The sequence below is a fragment of the Camelus ferus genome, chromosome 9, assembly GCF_009834535.1.
Source record: "Camelus ferus isolate YT-003-E chromosome 9, BCGSAC_Cfer_1.0, whole genome shotgun sequence".
NCBI lineage: Eukaryota > Metazoa > Chordata > Mammalia > Artiodactyla > Camelidae > Camelus > Camelus ferus.
The window spans coordinates 35,577,292-35,599,620 of record NC_045704.1 but is presented as its reverse complement, the minus strand read 5'-3'; the positions used below and the strand labels follow the sequence as shown (position 1 = coordinate 35,599,620).

Sequence of the window (22,329 nt, the reverse complement as noted above, 5' to 3'; positions counted from 1 at the left end):
AGGGCAGATGCCTTCACCAAGCAGGGTGTCCACTGGTAAACCAATAACCCAGGCCTGCCTCGAATCCTTATGAAAATTCTTCCTAAGGAAATGAAGCCCACGGTGGGTTCCCAGGCTCAGGGAGGGTATGTTTGGAGCCACACCACTAGGCCTCAAGCCCAGGTCCGCCTGGCTCCAGAGCCTGTGCCTTTAAACAGGCCTCCTGTGGAAGGAGATGGGTTGAGGCTGCCGAGCAGACCCAGAAGCTCTGGCCGCCTTAGGTCCTCCTCTCCAGGCCGTGGTTGTCTGGGCAGGTTCTGGTCTCAGCCTGGAGGAGCCCCTCCCAGCCCTTCCCAATCCTCCAAACTCCTCTGTGTGTGCCTCTTCCTCTACTTCCCCTGCCTCTGCTTAGGAGTTGTGCTGGTTTCAAAAGGAGCCTCCTCCTGTCGTCTCCAGCTGGACACCAGAGCTGGGAGCCTCTAGTCTTGGCTCCCATCCCAGCTGGAGAACCCTCCTTTAGACAGACCACCTGGCCCTCCAGCTCTCTGTGCTGGCTGAGCCTCACGCAGGGAGATGGCCATGGGAGGGTAGGGTGAGCAAAGTGGACTGTGCACCTGTCATGTGCACTGTCTACCGACTGTCCTGGTTGCTGGGTAGGGGCGGGGGACAGGCCTCACCAACCCAGAGCCTGTGTTCCTGTGTGTGTGTGTGTGTGTGTGTGTGTGTGTGTACACAAGATAATTAACAATTAAGTAAGCTGTAATAACATGTCAGGAGTTGGTTAAGTGTCAGGAGGAAAGAATCAGGCTATTGGTAAGCGGGGAGGCCTGTTGGTGGCTGCTATTTGATATTGGGTGGTTGGGGAAGGCTTCTTAGGCATGGTGACATTCAAGTGGACACTGAAGGGAGTGAGGGGTGAGCCTCTCACGGTCCTGAAGAAGGATGGGGGGGCACTGAGTCCACACCTGCAGTGGAGGAGGAGCCTGGGGTGCAGGTGTTGAACTGGAGTGGTGAAGCAGGAAGCACGTGGGGCAGGAGCAGGCAGGCGAGACTGCACAAAGGTGGAGGGGGAGCCAGGAGACCTGCGAGAGGTTGGCGCAATCACCCAACCAACTGGTGAGAGGAGAGGGCAGTCACATGACAGTGGTGGTGGTGGCCACACAGAGGATGGGAAGGGGATGTGGGAGGAAGAGCCAGTTAAGCCGCCTCCTCATGGCAGAAGGAGGCTGCACTTGGTGGGAGGAAGAAGGGTGGAGGCGGAGCATGTGTGGAGGCAGGGCAGGAGCCAGGAGCTGGGTTGGCACATATTAATTTGAGATGCGTTGAGATGTCCAAATGGACACTGAGTAGGCAGAACTCTGGAGGGAAGGTGAGGCTGGCAATATACCTTTGAGATTGTCCGGAAATATGGGGAATTTAAGGCGACAAGCCTGGAGATCACAGGGCACTCTGCATGGACAGGAAGAAATCTGAGGACCCCAGACAAGGGACAGGCAGGAAGCAGAGAGGGGTCTGAGGAAGGCTGAGGCCTGGGAGCCTCGGAGCTGCAGTGCCAAGAGAAGAGTTCCAGGGCTGCTGAGACACAGGGCCCTGAGCCTGGGGGACCCTCGCCGTGGGCTGCCTCAGTGGGTGCAGGCGGGGAGGCCTGAGCTGGTGGGCTCGAGAGAGACGGGCAGGAGAGGACAACTCACCCAGCAGCACTGACCTTCAGCGGGGAGCTGGGTCCAGGAAAAAACAATCCTACCAAACCAAGGAACTACCTTTTACAGCCCCTGCTGGGATGTGCTCAGGTTTCTGGGTTTCTGGGACCTGTCTCAGAGCCATCATTCAGGGGGAGAGAGGAGAGCCAGCCGTGTTTACTAGCCCTGGGTGCACCCCCAGCAGCAAAGCCATCCCCCTGGGTGCCCTGAGCCCTGGAGTCTCACTGGTCACATGTGAGGACAGGTGGCCCCAGGGACTGGGCAGGGATGGAAGCTGACAGGGTCCTGGGCCCTGGGGAGCCATTCACAGCCTAGGATGTAAGTGGCGCCCCCTGGAACGGTGCCAGAGGGTGGCCCTATGAGTTTCCTTCTCCCCCGTCACCACAAATCTACTTTTAACTGTTTCATACTTTGGGTCCCAGCTTTTGTCCGAAGATGAGATTTAGGTGCTAAAACAACAACAGCAAAGCAACTCTGGACCAGAAAGTGCTTATGGTCCTTCCTATCCTGCCTGTGGGTCCACCCTTGCCTCCACAGAGCCCTGTCCCAGAGGGACAGAGAGAAGGCAGGCGGGTCCCCTTAGCTCACCTGGGGGGGAGTTGGCGGATCCTGACTCAAGTTTCTCACTTGAAGTTATAAAGGTAACCACCAGAAGAACTAAAAATAATCCCTCCAAACTGGGGGTGGGAGTGGGGCGGAGTGGAGGAAGGAAGGGAGCAAGGAAGGTGAAGTCCTCAGCTTTCACAGCTGGAGGCCATTAAATTCTACTCAGAGTTGGAGGGTCAGATTTTTCTGGACAGCACTGGGACAAACAAATGGAGACAGCTAACGGTGGGAGAAGGACAGGCCTGGAGGAGGAGTTCACTATTAATTTTATACTTTTCTGTATTGTCTAAAAATTTTTTTCCAATGGATTCATATTATAATTAGCTAAGTGGTAAAAATGTAAGTGGTGGGCATGATTTGATGCCCTGAGGAGCCCTGAGAGTAGTGGTGGGACGGGAAGGCCTTGGACTTGGGCCCAGCAGGGGGGAGGGGAGAGGAAGGGGAGACTCTCTCCAGGTCTGAATGGCTGGGGGTAGGGGGAGAGAAGGGTGTGGATCTGAACCTCTGGGTGTTCAGATGTCCATCTAGGTGTCCTGCGGGCCCATCAGGGGCTGGGGACAGGATCCCTACCACCTGGGACTCACAGGACCTATGCATCTGCCCTGTGGGCAGTCTAGGTGTGCAAAATGGGAAGACAAGTCCCTGGTTTGTTGGCTGTCATCACGGCCAATGGCAATTTCCCCATGCCCATTAGCGAATGCTGTTTTCTTGGCCCCAGTCTCCCCGGTATCGGCACTGTGTAGATCAGCGTTTCTTATTCTTGGCACTACTGACATTTTGGGTCAGACAATTCTCTGTTATAGAGGACAGAATGATGTGTCTGTAGGAGGTTCAGCAGCATCCCTGGACTCTACCTGCCAGTAGCACCACCTTAGTCAGAACAACCAAAAAACGTCTCCATACATTGCCAGTGTCTGCTGGGGACAAAGTGTTCCTGGCTGAGAAGTACTGGTGAGGAGGCTGAACAGATCAGTACATACGCAACCTAAGATAGGGGGTTTAAGCCCAGAGGCTCCCTCTGAAAACTGGGGCACAAGACTGTAACAATGAGTGCTTTTCCTGAAAGCTAGGGCGCAATCCCAACGTCTCTGAGGCAGAAGATACGTGCTGACCACTGTGGACCACTCCCAGGGGTCTGGAGACTCTGATCTAAGGGCCAAAGGCAGGTAACCTTCGACACAATGGCACCATGTAAGTTATTTTCTGTCTACGTGGCTCTTGATTTTACTCATGGGGTCAAGGGTTCTCCAGGGAAAAAAAAAGTTGCTACACTGCAAACCTTTCTTCCAAAGGGCCAGGCCCTCTCCAGAGCAAGTGGGTGACGGCCCCTGGCTGGCTGGGAGCACCGTTGTCAGCTGTCTCGGGCCCTGCACCTCCCTGGCCTCATCTCCTGCCTTCCTGACACCCGAGGCAGAACATCTCAAAGAAGCTCCGACCTCAGCCAAGGATGCCTCCCTGCCCCACTGGCCCCCATCCCCTCCCACACCCGCATCACTGCCCTGCTCACGGCCTCCCTCCAGCCTGGAACACTCACTATTTGGCAGAGTCGTTGAGCTGATACTCCCGGGATCTGTTGAAGCACTCCTGGATCCCGGAGTCGCCCCAGAGTCGCATCATGGCGGACAGCAGCTCTGGGGAGAAGGGCTCCGTGTCTTCCATCCGACTTACCACGTCGCACACCATCTTGGCATCGGCCTGTGAGGAGAGACAGACGGCGGCTTTGAGGCCTTGGTGGGCACAGGGCACTGGGACAACGGCTCAGCTCCAGGCCTGGTCAGGAGCAGGGGCCCGCTAGCTGAACCCCAACCCCCCAGTGTCCCTGGACGCAGTGCAGTCTGGCCTCCCAGGGCCCCAGGGGGACGAGGGCTGCGGGGTCTCCTGGCGCACGCGCTCTGAAGCAGGAGGCGGCTGGCAGGGCCTCTGTCTCCACCCTCTGGCTCAACCAGGCGGCTCTGCTTTCGTCTGTTTTGAAAACTCAGGTTTGGCATAGTGTTCATTTGGGGAAAAAAGTTAATGTTCTTGGCTAACGTTATAATTTTCTATACTGTTGACCCAAGTGGAGCGAAGTCCCTAGAACTGGGCGACATCAGGGGAGGGGTGTTTCGGTTACTTGAGAATTCCACTTACCTGAGGGACTGGGCCCAGGGGAATGGCACCTCAAGGGTCGGGGAGGGAGGAGGCTGGTTCTCTGGTTAGTGCATGTGGTGAAAAGCCCTCATATTAAATCTCAAGGGCCTAGTCCCCTTGGAGGGCTCAAAGTTAAAACTTAATTTTATTAAATTTTATTTACTTATTTGCCCTTGACCTATGGCCCACCTTTTCCGGGGAGCAGGGGAGGCCCAGGCCTGGTTAAATGGAGGAAGGGTAAAGAGGTGAATAATGAGACAGATCACCCTTTTCCTGCCTCCTTCCCCCTCCTCCTTTGTCTGTGGGGTGTAATCTGCTTAAGGCACACACGGGTAGGCTGAGACACCACTGAAATTGCATGCAAGTGCCCCGTAATTAGTATGTATTGTCCCCCTTCCCCTCATCTTGGATACCAAAAGCAGCAGAAGCAGGAAAGAGTCAGGGTGTTCAGGCCCCCTCGCCCTCTGTGTGGCCTGGCCCCTTGCACACACCATCCTCGAAGACTACAATCAAATACATGTCACACTGAAACCAGGGAGACTCAGAGGCTCTTGGAGAAGTCATGGGCCACCACCAGCACCTTGCACACGCACACTGTTTCCTCAGAATTTCACAATCACCTCACTAGGGAGCGGCAGGAGACTGCATTTGTGGGCCTGAGAGCTCCCCGGCCTGTGTCCACGTCCTCTGCCCTGTGTGTTTGCAGTATTTCCCTGCTAGAGGCAGAATGTATTTCCTCTCTCCTTGACTGGGAGTGTAGGCACTCAGTCCTCAGAAAGATGTGGGAGCAGCAGGGTGCTGGTTCCACACCCAGCCATTCAGAGGCCTTGCGTTTTCCTCTAAGACCTCCTGGGCCTCTACCGTCACCATGAACATGCCCAGGCTCTCTGCTTCATCCCAGGAAGAGGATGGGGGATGCACAGAGCAGAGTCGAGCCCATCTGGGTCTCTGACCCTAGCTGACCCCTGCCCCATGAAAAGAAATGATTGCTGCTAAGTGGCTGAGTTAGAGGAGGTTTGTTAGACGGCACCGGTGTGGCGATAGCTAGACAGCGTAGTGGTCACTGTCAGTGTTACTGTCCAAGACATGGGTATCACCAAGACCCATGTCTCACTCCTGGAGAAGCTCCTAAGTATAAAGCTACCAGAAAGAAGCAGGAAAGAGTCAAGGTGTTCAGGCCCCCTCGCCCTCTGTGTGGCCTGAACCCTTGCACACACCAGGCCCCAGATGAGACACAGAACACTGGGGGATGCGGATCCAAGGAGCTGGGCGGGTGTGGGCCCACTTGGGCTGGGCAGTTAGTGCCAGCACTCCCGGGACCCCTCCTCCAGCCTCCTTCCCTCCAGTTTCAGCCTGTCCAGGTGGGAGCCCAGGGTGAGACGGAGGCCCCGGCTGGGGCTGGGAATGGGATGCACCAGGCCCACTATCTCCCTGACCTCACGTGCCCTCCAGAATCGGGGTCTTTTCTTTATGGGCACAATAGTTATTACCAGACGGTTACTCTACTCTCAAGGTCTTTCAACCTCCCTCTTCTCCCCAGCCCTTAAACTGAGCCAGAGAGACAGATTCCTCAGCCCGTGGCACGTGGTTCAGGAAGTGGGCAGGAGGTGCTGGAAATGTGCAGGTGTACTTTGGGGTGGGGGAGAGACAAAGGAAACAAGGCCAACACCTGGAAGACTCAGGGCTGACAAAAGAGTCCGCACAAAGGTGTGTGGGGCCAAAGCCTTCTGTGGGGACGTCTCCAGAATCAAGCTGTCCAGCTAAGTAGCTATTTGTGTGCCACAAGCTGTCTACTGCAGACAGTGGACAGGGAAGTCCTGGCAGCGGTGCCCCCTCCCCACTGCCTGGCCTGGGAAGGAAGCCACCACCGGCTTAGAGGCCAGCAGGCCACGCCCACAACGCTAGCCCCGATCCAGCTCCTAGGGACAGTGTCCCAAAGACCCAGCCCTCGGATCCCCAAGCCTACAGCTGACATGGAGGGCTGCCCACCAGCAGAGCCTGGGCCCTGCCCCATCTTGGAGATGAGTTTCTTCAGCATCTAAGCCTCCCCTGGGGGAAAGCTGGCCCTGGGGCCTGGGCCCTGGGTGCCCTAGGCAGGCGGTGACTCAGGAAGGCAGGGGTGGGTGAGCAGGGGTGGTGCCTCCACCTGGGGCTAAAAACAGGCCTGTGAGTCAGGGCCTACCTGCTGATGCTGCTCCCCGTGTGCCTGGGTGACCTGGGAAGTCAGCCTGCTTCCCATCCATGGAACGAATGTGATAAACCTGGTCAAAGTTTCCCAAACTTCCTCCTTTGGTCCCCAACTTCAGGGTTTCTGCCAGATCTGTGCAACGGGAGTCAGGACCTGAAGGGTGAGCAGGGCAAGACTTCCTGCTGGGGGAGAGAGACACTCCAATCTGAGCACCCTAGAGTCGCGTTATGCCTCAGCCATGCCACTCAAAGGTGTGGTTTAGAAACCATGGGCCCCCACAAAGCCACTCTGTGCTCCTCTGTGCACGACCTAGAATCTTGGGAATCCCACTCCAGGGGGATGTCATGCATGTTTTGGGGGAAAGCTGGCCTGCATGATGTCCTGGGAATCCTCTAGTGGACACACTGGGGCCTGGAGCTGTCCTCCCGGCTTCAGCTCATCCCCAGGGTATGGTGGTGGCGGGGGGCGAGGTCCTGTGCTGGCGACACCTCTCCGTCCACCTGTGCTGTTTCTCTCCTGTCTTCCCCAGCTCAGTGTCTGGTCCTACCATTGGCTCAACTGCTCAGGCTCAAAGATGAGCAGTCATTCTTGGTTTGCTGCTTCCCTCCCAATGTCCAGTGCCTTGTCAGTTTTTCCCTCAAATCTGTTTTCAATCAGTCCACTTATCCCCATCTCCTCTTGCACATCCCTGAATCCAAGCCACCACTGTCTTTCCCTGGCTGCCCTAGTCCCTTCCCAAGGGCTCCTTGCCTCCCTCTTGCGTTTCTTCAATCTGTTTTCTGTACAGTAGCCAGCAGGAGATTGGAGAAAAAGAACCCCCAATTTTTTAACTGGGCGCACTGATATCCAGCTTAAAGACTATATTTCCTAATTTTCCTTGCGGCAAAGATGTGACTGTGTGACCAGTTCTACCCATTAAGAAGTAAGCCAAAGTATAGTAAGGCCTATGGGAAAGTCTTTTTAAACAGAAGATGAGCCCTTCATCTTTCACTTCCTCCTTCCTGAAGCTTAGAACTTGGATGTGATGGCTGGAGCTCTAGCAGTCAACTTTGATCATGAAGACAATGTCTACACGGTAGGGACACTAGAGCAGTGATCTAAAAACAGTCAGGTCCTTGACAACTCTGTGGACACTTCATATCTTCTGGACTTTTCTTTTTTAGAAAACATTTAAGTTAAACTTCTATCTCATTTAAATCACTATTCTCTAGGTCTCAGATATTCACAGTCAAACCTAATCCTAATGGACGAAATAATTCTACTTGTTTGAACCCTTTCAATAGCTTTCCATTATACGTAAATTCCAAACTCCTTACCTTGGCTTCCAAGGTCCCTGCCTACCTCTCCGTCCTAATCTCCTCCCATCTTTCCTCTTTCATGGGTCTCTGAGAGTATAAAGCCTTTCCTTCTGTTCCCCAAGCAAGCCAGGGTCATCTTACCTCAGGGTGCTGCATCTGCCCAGATCATCCTTCCCTTGGCTCCCCTGGATTTCATGTCACTTCCTCAGGGAAGCCTCCTCCATGCCCCCTGGCAGAGTCTGCCCCCACCGTGCACCAACCACGCCATGTCACCGCTGGTGCTGTATGTGCCTGTTCCTCAGGGCAGGGACAGTCTCCTGATTTTTAAGCCGGGTCTGGCACAATGCTTTGTACATAGTTGGTGCTCAGCAACATTGGTATTTTACTATCAGGCACGGCCCCGATTTCTCACTCCACCGTTCCTATCTCCTAACTCTTCTCATCTTGTCCATTTCAACAACATCTGTGTTTAGTTTAACCATGGCAGCAGCTCTCCCAGGTAGCCATCCTATTTAATAGATGGGGAGACTGAGGCTCAGAGGCGAGGTAACTTGCTCAAGGTCACACAGCTACTAAGGAGGAGAGCTTGGACCCAAGGTTAACCTCTACTGTGCTCCAGCCAACAGCCCTGGACTTGCATTTCAGACACTGTGTCCAGCCCAGCCCTCTGAGCAAAGGTGCAGAAGAGAGGTAAGAAGGAAGGTGGGAAGGGTGAGGCTCGGCAGGAAGGAGGGGCCTGACTAATATGCCCTGGAGGGCTGTGGCAGGTGCCAGGCTGGGCCAGCCTCGTGGGGGTCAAGCTTAACAAGCAATTAGTAGAGCCAGAGGAGGCCCTTGTCCCTTTATCTTCCTGCCTTCGGGGACCTGGGGGATGGGGCTCACACTGGGCCTGACCTTCCTGTCCAGGTCTCCTCCTGGGCCAGTGGTTGGGGGCATTTTCCAGCACCTTTCCCTTCACTTTAGCCCCTACAGCTGGTCGGGCACGCGCAGCTCTCCTGGCAACATGAGGGATGGCAAAGCCGTGCAGGTACCCAGGGGCAGACACACCAGGTCTGACACATGGAGTTTTACTCTGTGGAGGATGCTGGGGCGAACTTCTGTAGAAAACACACCCTATGCTCCTGCTGGTGGCAGTGACCAGCTCCGAGGTGGCAGTGAAGGGCCTGCTCCCACCTGGTCTGCTCCATCCTTTCCTGCTGCACGGCTACCCTCTCCACCATGCGGCTTCCATTCCCTCCTTTTCTGGCACAAGAGCCTCAGCTTCCCTGAAGGAAAACACTCTTCCCTAACTCATTCTGAGCAGTTTGGGTGGGGCTGACTCTGTCTTATGGTTGCAGACATGGTCTGGGCCTGGTCAGTCCACCCTGCTGTCCTTAGTGAACAGTTTGGGGTGGAAAAAGAATCCAAATTTGTCAAATTAGACTAACCCAACCAGCCCAGGACACTTGTAGAAACTATTAGGAAAGAGAGACTCTCAAAGGAAGGGCCCACCTGAATGTGGAGCTATCACTGAGGAAAGAGCTGCTGAGAGGCGGAGGTACCCCGAGTCACAATAACATCAACACCTGGATCCAGCCATGCCTGCAGCCTCTGGATTTCCAGTTGCCTTAGTCAATCAATCCTCTGACTTTTTCTTAATCCAGCTGAGGACATGTATTTGTTTGGCTGGTTTATCTTTGCACGTGCACCCCAGAGTCCTGACTGTCACACCTCCTGGTATGCCGAGGCCAACATCAGGCTTACCTCCTCCGGGCAGACCCCTCCCATTACCGTGGCCCACACAGTTTCTCTGGCAACTGACTCCCCTCCTTTCTTCCTGTCTGGGCCATGCCCTTGGCACATGCACAAGTCCACATGCTGCACTACGTTTCCTGTGGGGGGAGGCGCCAGATGTGCTGTGGTCACATGCTGGACACTAGAGGCCATCTGGTGGGCTTCTGGAGATAGTCCTGCAAAAAGTTTAGGGAGGCTGTTCACTGACACGGTGTCCAGCAGAGCCCTGCACGGTTGAGTGGGTGGAGGACAGTCTTCATTGTGTGCCACTGTCACAAACCATTGTGCCCAGCCCCTAGCCACTAAGTGCCTATTGTGCCCTGGCTAGTACCACTGACAAAAACACCTCATGAATGTCCAAAATGCCCCTGAGGGGGGGCCTCTTCTACTGAGAGTCACTTGTAGGGAGCCATCTGCCAGCCCATGGCCAGGGAAGCAGGCCCTGTCCCCTCTTCCCACCACTGCCCCCAGAGCCGTGAGCCCAGCTGCAGAGGGAGGGGCGCTCCGTGTGTGTGGGAGGGAACACAGCCGCTGCCTTTCCCAGGTGCACGGGCCCAGCGGACACGAGCCTGCAGTTAAGAAGAGCCCAGAACGCCCACCCCTCCCCGGCCACTGTTCTCCACCTGCTGGGGCTGCTCGTGCTTTAACGTCCAGTTCCCATGCCACCCCATCCCCCATGGGTCACTCCTTTTCTGATGGTTCCCTGTGGTCACTCCTGCCTTGGGTTTCCTGTCCTGCTCCAGACAGCCTTCTAGGGGCTCAGGCACCACCTAGAACCGGGCTGCCAGCTTGAGTAGGGCCTTACTCTCTCTGAGGCTCGGGGTCCTCCCCTGAGAAATGGGCTGACAGTATCGTCATTTTCTTCACAGGACTGTCATGCAGCAGACAGAGCACAGGGGCGGCCTGAGGAGTGGGCTGTGCGGCTGCCCTGCCTCTTCAGCTGCCTGGGGACCAGGAAGAGATGAGAAGGCCCACCTGCCCGGCCTCGGGGTGCTGGGGGCAGGGTCACGGGAAAGGGGGAGGCATTTAAGGGCAGAGCTGGGACTATGCATTTCTGAGTGTGAATTGCAGGCAAGATGCCATTCTTAAAGTTTAGGATCAGGAGAGGCTGTGACCCTCAGGGACACCTGCATGATTCTTTTCGCCACATCAATGATTCAGAACCAGCATTAACATTTCTTTTCAACATAGCCAGTACAACCTTTCTGGTTAAATATCTTAATGTTGACATATGAACGTTGATGTGTAAATGGCCTGAAGCTGCTCTAGGTTGAGGTGAGACACTTTTGGAAAACCCCATGATTCTGGAGAACCCTCTATGGAAACCATATCCTTGAGAATCTGGAGAAAGGGGTGGGCAGGGAGAGGAAGGACATGGAGAGTGCGTGGGGTGGGGAGCTCGGCACAGGTTGCCTTCCAGAAGTGGACTGCCCTGGGCCATTGCTTGGGAGCAGGGTTCCCAGGGTGGTGACAGGGACAGCTGCTCCCCTGAACTGGCAGTACCCAGGGCTCCCTCACTGCGGCACACAGGCCAGGGCCTCCTGCCCTGAGGACATGTGCTGCTGCTGCTGGCATCCGGGGGGAGGGGCTCTACTTCTAGAAAATTATCTCCAGTCAGCCATCTGGTCCTTGGAGCTAGAATCCATACTGTGAGGAGGGATGTGGGCTCCCAGGGCCCAGCCATGGCCCTGCATGCCTGCCTGCCCAGATGCCCACCTGCTGGGCCGCAGACAGCCCCCTGCACTAGCTTCTCATGCTTAGCATCTCCTGCTCACCCATCTAGGAGACGCGGCTGGTGCCTGCCTACCCTGAGCCACATAGGGGGTGATGGTGGGGTGAGTGGTGACCAATGGAAGCTGGCATCAGCCTGGCTGAGCCACTGGTGATGAACAACACACATTTCTGTTCACATGCCAGACACTGCAGGAACTCGCAAGTGACCCGGTATCCTAATCATCCAAAACTGGGACGGTCAACTGCACAGGAAGCACCTCACAACTCTTCCTTGCTCTTCTGGACAATGTGGACTTTTCAATAAACAATCAGCAGCAAAGGGGCTTGAGCCAAAATATGAGAAAAAGCCTTTTCCATCTGAGAGGTGAGATGCAAAGGATCTGGTGGGGAAGTGAATAGGAATTTTCAGTCAGGGGGCCCAGGTTCAAATCCTGGGACAGACCACTGAACCTCTCTGGGCCTCTGCTGTCTTACTAGTTCCCACCTCACAGGGTTGTTTGTGCAGATTAAAGAGGCTAAATCAATGTGACACAGCTTTGCAACATAAAGAGCCCTGCAGATGCTAGTTATTATAAGCAAAGATGAGGTCCCTGAGACACAAACAACAAGCTGACATAAAATGAGCCTGCTTTGTACAAGACTTCTCAGGCAAACATGATAATCTTGATAACAATAATCATAGTAATTATAATAATAACCCCTTCTGTTTGAGGAGCTGCTTTGGATCTTTCAGAGTTTTCCTCCTTCTCTAATCTTTTAGGCCAAGTGAAGTGTTAGTCTGTGCCTGTACACACACACAGCCCACCCCAGTTCTCTAGTTGCCGGAAGTCTCCATCCTGCCCCACCCCGCCCCGCCCTGTGCACTGCAGTTGCCCCAGCTCCCACCAGGGGGCAGGAGTGCACAGACCAACGGGAAAGGGAGAGCCAGCGGGACAAGCCCAGCCCACAAGACGAAGCAGGGCAGGGTCAGGCCCAGTGGGCATAGCTGCCTTTCATAGGTTGTGGACCCTGTTCCTCAAGGGAAAGGGGCAGAGAGACCCCCGTGGCTGGAGGCCCAGCCTGGGTACTGCAATTTCAGCAGATGGAGAATGGCAGGGGGCACATTCTGGCACTTCCTAACTGCAGACCCATGCCAGCTCCTGCGCCCCCCCCCCCCCCCCGCCACCTCCGTGCACCTGGGGAAAGGCAGCGGTTGTGTTCCCTCCCACACACTGGGGGCGCCCCTCCCTTCCTCTCTGCAGCTGGGCCTCACAGAGCTGGGGGCAGTGGTGGGAAGAGGGGCCCACTCCCCCAGCCCTTGCGCAGGGGCTGGCCTCCCTGGCCCTGGGCTGGCAGATAGCTGCCTACGTGTGTCTCCGCTCTGCCCCCCTCAGGGGCATTTTGGACATTCATGAGGCATTTTTGTTACTTGGGGTGCTGTAGGCACTCAGCGGCTGAGGGCTGGGCATGCTTTCTCCACTGGGACTTAGGAGTCTTAGCAAGGCTGTGCTCAGAGCCTGCTGTCAGTCAGTCTCCGGGGACAGCTGAGGGACCTCAGAGGTCTACTATTTGCCTTAGCCATGGGAACCTTCCTGGCTCCCCAGAAAGATCCTATGGCAGAACCAAGGATTTGGTGCTGTTTCCAATCTGGCCTCCTTTCAAATGTGCCTGCCCATCCCTTCTCCAGCCATCCATCTACATTATCCCACATCATGTGTCCACCCATGTGGACACCCACCCACCCACCCATTCCTTCATCTCCCTTCTATCTTTCACCGCATCTGTCCATCCCTTCATTATTCATTTGTGCACCCTTTCCTTTCACTCTTTTATCCGTGTAGCCACCCACCCATTCATCCACCGGTTTACTCACTTATCCACTGTACGCCTACTACTGAGTGGGGTCTCAGCCTTAAGAATTTTCACATTTGGCAGCAAGAGAAATATTTAGGCATAACAAGAGAGTGCCTGCATTTCCCCAGCCCATTAGCTGGTGCCCCAAACACCTCAGGGGAGAAGTGTCCCCTTGATGTTCCCCCACTCTGCCCCATGGTACCATCTTTGTCAGGAGCCTGGCCTTGTAAAGGAAGACTCTCCTAAGAACTGCAGCTGGGTTCAGAGGACTCCTCAGGGATTTTTTTGCCCTAAGCCCTTCTGAGGACCTTCTGTTTTGGGCCTAGGCTGTCTCCTGAGAAGCTGGAGAAGGCTTGGGTTCTCTAAAGAACCCATTTCTGAAGGATCACACCCCTTTAAGCCTCAAAACCCTTTGATCTGCCAATTATTTAGAAGCAGACTTTTCTGCTGACTTACTTATTTTCAAGAAGCAGGGTTGTAGGGGTGACTGTGGTCTGGGTTCCAGGGGTCACTGCTTCTAGTCTCAACACCTAAGTTTCCACTTAGAAACCATCTGTCAGCCCCTGCAACTAGTGTGGTTTCCCACCTGCATCCCCAGCCCAAGTTCAGCAGAAGGCGCCAGCACTAGACCAGTCACGGTTCGCTCACCAGGCTGGGGGCCGGGGACGTGGCAGCCAGCAGAATCTGGAAACCCATCCAAGCCTGCAGTACAGTGGGGGTGTCAGACACGTCAACCAAGCTGTGGAGTCAGGGAAGGCCCCTCCAAGGAGGCAGCCACTGAGCAAGGGCCGCACCTCGAGGAGAAGCCGGTATGTGGGTGGGAGACGCAAGAAGATTACATCTGGGAGACTGGCAGCCATGGGTCAGCTGTGCCCGCAAGGCAGGCACAGTCCAGAGACCAGTCCTCCCTGAGGAGGGAAGGAAAGGGAAGCTGAGGGCCTTGCCAGGAAGCTGTGGGTGCTAGAGGGCATCAGACGCCCCTCTAGCCATCAGCAGGGCCTTAGGACAATGGTGAGCTTGGAAACCCATGCAGCTCACAGACATTAAAGCAAGGACAGCACCCAGCCGGCGCAGATGGTCCAGGAGCGCTCATACAGACTGCATCCAGGGTGAAGTGTGTGCTCCCGAGGGGGAGGGCTGGAGGTGGGCTGGGCCCCCTGTGGAGCCTCACAGGGCAGATGCTAACAGTTCACATTCTCGGGCTCCCGGCCCTCCCCAGGGTGCTGGGCTTTCTGCCCTAGCTTTGCTGTTCTCAGGTGAAGCCGCCCTGTGTGTCTCCTACCACCACCCAGGCATGGTGTCTAGGGCTGGGGCAGGCAGGGGGACTAGTAGGTACGGGGCAGGGATCAGCGCCCAGCTTCTGCACAGGGAAACACCAAGGCTAGTGTAGAAGAGGGCGAGCGAGGGCCTACAGAGGGGTGTACTAGGTGGGTGACTGGCAGAGATGGGGGATGCAGGGTGGTGGCTGTCCTGGGCCTGGGGGCAGTGGGGCATTTATGTCACCATGGCTTCTGTTCACCTCAGATCCCTGAGGATGGACTTGGGATGCACGATTGTCCAAAACCCCAAACACCATCCACTTTAGGACAGCCTTCTGTGGTGTCACTTCCTCCTGGTGTCCTTCTCCCCTCGGTGGGTCCAGACCTGCCAGTCTCTACCTCCTGGGCACTGCTCCTGGACAGGGGTGAGGGGGACAGCCAAACCACCAAGCAGGCACCATTCAGTCCAAAACAAACTTTAAGGTGAGTGGGACAGAAATTTCCAAATCCTTACCCTCTGCCTCCTTTCTCCCGAGCTCAATGTTCTAAGATAGGAGAAAAGAACTAAAATTGGATAGGCTAAATTTCTAAGAAATGAACGAGGGCAGAATGAAATTACCCACACAGAGCTCAGTCAAAGGGAAAGAAAAGTGATAATGGCCAACCTCGTCTCTTCAGAACACAAAGTGATGATGGTGAATAGTTTAATTAGAGCCGCCTCGGCTGGGAGGTATTTGCGACACAATTATGGAAGAGAAAAGATGGAAGCTGGAACAGCACACATGTGGTGGGAGTGATGGGGGTGGGGTGGGCAGGCAGGCCCTGGATACGACAGGTTTGGTTGATTAGTGCCTCTTCCCCAGCTTATTCACTGACACCCTGTCCTGTCTTCTTGTCCCCTCACTGGAGACATCGGTTCCTCCACCACCCATTACAATGATCGGATGATGTTTTTGTTTCAAAGGGAGCAGGTCACCTGCTTCCAGGACCTCAGGGACGCGGCCTGGGGCAGTGCACCAGGTGTGAGAAGACCTGGCTGCAGTCCATGCTCTGCCTCTTTCTGACTCTGGGGCCCTGGGCAAGTTTCATCTGATCTCAGCGTCCTTGTCCTCAAAGGCACAAAGAAGGGGGTGGCTAGATTAGTGGTTCTCAAAAGGTGATCTGCCTACCCCCGGGGTCTCTCAGGGGTCCACAAGATCAAAACTGTTTTCATAATGCCATTAAGATGTTCCTGGCCTCTCTGGTGGTGCTAATGCCGGCACCGCTGGTGCAAAAGGATCGGGAGGCAGAAGGGCAGCCCCTCGGCAGGGAGCCGCGGCACCGAACTGCACTAGTTGTCCTTCTATCCTGTCACCCTGCAGTCACAGGAAAACCAATGCCAGTTCTACTTAGGCATGGGCTTGATGAAGTAGTAAAAATTGTGAAATTTAAATACTCTCTACCCTGAGCGCATGTCTTTTTCATACTCTGTGCAATGAAACGGGAAGTGTGCATAAAGCGCTCCTGGGGCAGACGGCGGATGACGGTCGTCCAGAGGGAAGGCACTTGTGAGCCTGCGCTGCCCAGCCGAAACAGTCCCTTTTCTGACGGGACACCACTTTCACTTGAGAGAATGCCTGCCAGCCAGACAATGATAACTCAGACTTGGTCTTGGGAAGGCATTTTCTAAAAATAAACCAAATGAGCCTTTCACTTCAAGGAAAACAACTAACAAATTTGTTACCAAAAATGAAAAAAATTCCCAGCTTTCAAGAGAAAAAGCAGAATTTTGGAAAACTTGTATTTAGCACCATAAGGTTGACAGCTTCCCAAAACCTAAAGACTTTTCTGCTAAGACAGATAGATGTTGATGTTAACAAATTTGAGTTTTTATATTTTCCACTGAAATGCGTCAGTTTGGAAGATCTGCATAACTCTGAATTAATATTATCCAAGTGACCAAATGACACTAAAAATCATGCATGGTTGAAACATTCAAAGTGCAAAGTAGACCAGTGGATTTTTTTTTTAAAGACTTAATGGAGAGGAAGGTACAGAGATTTCCCACATAATCTCTGATCCATGTCCCAAAGTCTGTGCTTAACCTCAGGGTTCACTCCTGGTATTGCGCATTCTACGGGAGTGAACAAGGGTATAACGACATGTGTCCGTTATCACGGTATCATACAGAGCATTTTCACTGTCCTAAAAATCCTCTGTGATCCACCTATTCATGCCTCCCTCCCCCAAGCCCTGGCAGCCCCTGAACCTTTTACTGCCTCCGTAGCTTTACCTTTTCCAGAATGCCATTATAATTGGAATCGTACAGTATGTAGTCTTTTCAGATTGGCTTCTTTCACTTACTATATGCATTGAAAGTTCCTCCAAGTCTTTCTGTGGCTTAATCGCTCATTTCTTTTTAATGCTGACTAATAGTCCATGGTCTGGGCATACCCCTGTCTCTTTATCCATTCACCTACAGAAGGACATTTGGTTGCTTCCAAGTTTTGGCAATTATGAATAAAGCAGCTATAAACACCTGTGTGTAGGTTTTTGTGAGGACACAAGTTTTCACATCTTTTGGGTAAATACAAAGGAGTGTGATTGCTGGATTGTATGGTAGGATTATATTTAGTTTTGTAAGAAACCACCAAACTGTCTTCCAAAGTGGCTGTACCATTTTGCATTCTGCCAGCAATGCTGGAGAGTTGCTATTGTATCACATCCCCACCAGCAGCTGGTGGTGTAACTGTTCCAGGTTTGGCCATACTCATAAGCATGTAGTGGTATCTCCTCATTGTTTGATTTTTGCATTTGCCTGATGACATATGATGTGGAGCATGTCTTCATATGCTTATTCGCTATCTGTGTGTCTTCTTTGGTGAGGTGTCTGTTAAGGTATTTGGCCCATTTTTTTTAACAAGACTGCTTATATTCTTATTGTTGAACTGTAACAGTTCTTTGTATATTTTGGATAATAGTTCTTTTTTGAACATGTTTTTTACAAATATTTCGTCCCAGTCCAAGGCTTCTTATTCTCTTGACAGTGTCTTTCACAGGACAGTTTTTAATTTTTATGAAGTCCAGTTTATCAATTATTTCTTTCATGGACTCCACGTTTGGTATTGTATCTAAAGAGTCATCATCACACCCAAAGTCAACTAGATTTCCTCCTATGTCATCTTCAAGGAGTTTTATATTTTTACATTTTAGATTTAGTTCCATGATCCATTTTGAGTTAATTTTTGTTAAAAGTATAAGGTCTGTGTCTAGATTCACTTTTTGGCATGTGGATTTCCAGTTGTTTCAGCAACATTTGTTGAAGAGACCAGTGGAATTTAAGATTACAGAACAGGAAATGATCACTGATAGTTTCAGATTCTATCCTTTAAGAAACTACCACTTGTCCAGTTTTGGTGAGTTTCAAAAAAGAACTATCTGAAAAGGCTAGTAAAATGCTCCTTCCTTTTCCAACTATGCACTTGTGTGGGGCCAAGTTTATTCATATTCGTCAACCAAACAACACATCACAACAAACTGAACGCAGAAGCACATATGAAAATGGAGCTGTTTTCCATTAGGTCAGACATTGAAGAGATGCGCAAAAATGTAAAACAATGACATTTACTTACTGGACTATTTTTAGAATATACAGTAATTTTCATTAAAATGTTACTTACATTAATAGTAATGGGTTTATTATAGTTACTTTTAAATGAATAAATGTTTAAAAGCTTTTTTGTTTTTTATTTCTAATGCAATAAAAATGGATAGATGTAACCTACATAAACAAAATATTTATTGGGGTTCTCAATAATTTTTAAAAAATTACTGTAAAGTGTACTGTAAAAGGTTCTCACACCAAAAAGTTTGAAAACCACTAGACCAGGTCATTCTTTCCCAAACATTATCCCCTAAACATCTTCATAACTTCTGCCCGAGTCTTGTTCCACCTGACGCCTAACACTTACTACTTTTCTTAGACACATCTTTCTACTTTATAAACTTCATATCCTTATGGTAAACAGAAAACCTGCATGAAGCATTTTAAATAGAAGACACCCGTAAGATTAAGGACAAGGAAAGCCGAACGTTAAATTCCAGCAGGACCCTGCCTCTTGCCTCTCTGTTCACAAGGGGGACGATGCAGGGGTGTTGAGGTGCTAGCACCAGCCTGAGACTTTCCTCTTGAGGTTCTCAGGCTAAAGGATAGGAAGGAATCCCTTTCTGACTTGGTGAACCCACGTCAGAAAACACAACCACCTCCCCTCACATATGGCAGCACTGTGCCCCACCTGGCGGGGGCCCCCAACCAGCACACCTGAGGGCCACCAACGAGGCCTCCGCCTGCTGAGGTGTGACTGATTCACAGCAGACCTCCTCTTGGGCTGAGAGTGGGGCTTTTGGCTACAGTTCAACACTCTCAGGTAGAAAATCAGGAGTTAACGAATTTTTCCCAAAGGCTAGTAGTGGTGGAAGGCTGCCGGGGCTGGGGTAGAGGAGGGACATCTGAGGTCAGGGGCCACAGCAGGCCAAGCCAACCAGCCCAGAGGACCAGAAAGCCTAGGGCTGTGGCCTCCCCAGTGTCCACTGTGAGCCTTGGAGCTGACAACTTAGTCACACACAGGTAAAGACACACACACAGAGACACACACATGCACAGGCACAGACATACTCGCCTGGAGCTCCGGTGGTCAACGAGGGGCTCTAAGAGATAATTACAGCAGCCTAGTATTTAGTGAGCACTTCCCAAGGGCTTTGCTTCATTTAATGTTTGCAAGAATTATCATTCCCCCCCCCCTTTATAATTGGAGAAACCAAAGCTCAGATGTGTTATGAGATTGGCCCAAGGTCACTCAGCTAGTGAGGGGCAGAGCAGGGACGTGAACTCCAGCTGTCTGCCTCCAGGGCTCACATTCTGTGGTCACCAAGCTGCACTGCCTCCTCCCAGCTGCTGGATGGCAAGCCCGGGGTCAGCACCTGGCCCGGAGCCCTGCTTCTGCCGTCTCCTTGAGGGAAGGGTCTGGGAAAGCTGGCACGTGGACGCGCTCTTGCTGCTATCACCTGCGCTCCTCGGTCCTGTTGCTAAGGGGATGGAGCTCCCAGGAGCCTGGCTGGTGCCCACCCTGGGGACCAGTGTTAGCCATCGATGCTGGCAGTGTTTACACGAAGCAGGTGGGATGGCGACAGGTGTAAAAAACAAGGGTGACAAATACTCCTGTTAACCAAAACATGGGCCAGGCAGAGAGGTCCTGATGGGCTGCCCTAGGCAGGCAGGATGGGGAGGGCACAGCAGGGCCAGGCTGGGTGCCAGCTCCTCCACTCCCAGCACCTGGCTGCAAGAGGAGCACAGCACTGGGGGCAGGTTGGGACTGAGTGAAGCCTCTGGGGACCTGTCTATCCTGTTGTGTCAGCAGGGCAGGATGAGGGAGAGCTGTGCCCCCATTGCCACAGGGTCCACGTCCAGCTCAGGGCCGGGTGGAGAAGAGCTGCTCCAGCCTGGGGGCGACCACCTTGGCAGCTTTCTCTAAGGCCTAGGATCGGGGTGCATGGCCTCTCCTCCCCACTTAGCCCCTGCCATCCTCATCTCCTCGACACTGATACTGGGTGACACGCTGCCAACGCGGCATCAGGACAAGGCCCCAGCTACACAGACCTGGGTGTGGGAGGGTGGTCAGGTGCCCATTGGGCAGGCCTGAGGTCTCAGCTCTGCCCTATGCTGCGGCATTGCTGCACAGGGTTCACTGAGTGACGGGGCAGCCATGGAGGCCCCACTTAGGTGGGGCTCGGCTCGGGCTGGCCCTCACTCTCTGAACCAGCAGCGCCACAAACGAGGCCACCTGGAGCCACCTGGGCTCAGGTTCCTCTTCACTCCAAGGCATGCTGGCTTTCCTCTGCCCCTCTCTCCCCTCTCATACTTCTCCACGTCCTGCTCCCCAAGCCCTGTGCAGGGTAGAAGCCAGTCCACACAGCACCTTTGCTGGAGTTAGAAAAAGGGAGTTTTTCCTGGGCTGTCTAGCTCAGTGAGGGCTGTATTTTGCCTACTCGTGGCCCCTGGGTTAGGGACTCTCCTGCAGGCCACCACCTGCCATGTGACTGGGCTGGAGTCCATGGAGTGTGGATGTCCTGGGTCTAGGCCCTTCAGAAGTAAGTGTGCCCCTGAACGCAGAGGATGACAAAGTCCAGGGGGCAGGGGGGTGACAACATAAGATGGAAGGAGCATGTCTTGCATCACCGTGTGGAGGAGAGCCACCCAGCCACCCAGGGCACCTGCTGAGACTATTAGATGAGCAAGAAATAACCCTCTGTCACATCTGAACCATGAAACATTTGGGGCCTATTTGTTGTAGCAGTGAGTGGTACCCTGGCCCATGCATCCTGTTAGTGTTCTTCTCCCCCGGTCTTTGTTCCCTATGTGACATCTGGCCACTGATCAGCCCTAGATTGTGGATTATCTGGTACTCTCTCTCTTCTATTGCTTCAATAAGCAAGCAACTGCCCTCTAAATAAAATTGTAAGCTGATGAAGGACAGAGGTAAGTTTTCTAGAGTATCAAAAAATCTGTGTCCCCCAGCCACTCTCCTGAAAAAAGGAGAAAGTTGTGCCTCACAGCCATGTTTCTCAAGCCTCCGTCACTCACACACCTACCACTGGCATAATTCTTGTTCCATAGAACATTGCATGGCACACAGTAGGAACTCAATAAATAATGGTAAATTTTTGCTGTGTTTTTATACCATCTACTATAATTTACTTAATATCTTTACTTTAGATTTTTATTCACTTTAACTTACTTTAAGGGAAAGTATATTTAGTATCACTAACAATAATATCTGCAAAAGGATATTTGATATGTTAATTTTTATCTTTTTCTAAAATGCAGTAAAATGAGGTAATAGCTACTGGGATAAAAATCAACCTGTTTGTCCAACATGCTGGCTAAAACCTGCCCACTCCCCAACTTGGGAAGCGCCGTCCCACAGCGTGCAGTGTAAGGCAGGCACACAGCCAGTGCAGAAGGAGAGTGATTAGGAGCTGTGAGGCGGGCTCTGGGCCCTGGGCAGGGGTCTGAAAACAGCCAACTTCACCTTCTCGATCTGCACAGCCCTGACCCTCCTCCCACCAGCAGGGCCTTGGCTGTAGGTTCTGTGAAGCTTGCGGAAGCACCCTGATTTACTGGGCGTGTACACTGCTTGCTGGCAGGACCTGGGGGATGCCACGGACTCCAGCTTTCACTGTCCATGGACTTCCTGTTTCCTTCTCTGTCCTTCTCTCCCTCCTTGGTTCCCTGGTTTTGGGTTCACTGGTGTGGGAATGAATGAGCTCACTGTTGGCTCTGGCTCCCAAGGAGCACATCACATGGCATTCTCATGGAAAGGGAAGGGGCATCTGTGCCTTCCTTGCCTTGGGTGGAAGGATGGCAACTGTGAGTCTGCTCACTCCCTCCATCTCCCCACCCCAAGCAGCCAACCTGAGGCTTCACTTTTGTTAAGAGATGATTGCCCCAAATTGTCTGGACACAGATGCAGGGGAGCAGGTCTGCTAAGGAGCTTTGTTGTCATGGTGACCTCTGGTCTCCTAGCTGCCAAAATCCTCTCGGAAGGGAGCAGGAAGGTAAATGTCCAGCCCCAAGGCCAGCAGGGAGGACAGAAGGAAGGAGGGAGGGGCCTGCCCTGCCCACCTGTCCCCAGCAGCTGTGCGGCTGAGCGGGCACTTGCCTTCCAGTGAGGTGGGCTGTCCTCTCTGCCTGCCTGGGGAGAGGCCGGAACAACCTAGTCCTGGGAGCCATTGAATCCAACCTAGGACTGCTTGCTCTCGAGCTTCTGGAACCCCATCCAGCAACTGGATGAACT

General features: G+C 53.0%; 1 protein-coding gene across 1 annotated transcript in view; it reads right to left on the bottom strand.

Annotated features, from left to right (window-relative positions):
* GNAO1 (G protein subunit alpha o1) overlaps positions 1 to 22,329 on the bottom strand; it is a 143,402-nt gene that overhangs the window by 12,800 nt on the left and 108,273 nt on the right. The window contains exon 4 of the mRNA XM_006190098.3: positions 3,820 to 3,980. Coding sequence (XP_006190160.1) covers positions 3,820 to 3,980 — 161 coding nt within the window. The remainder of the gene's footprint in view (positions 1 to 3,819; positions 3,981 to 22,329) is intronic.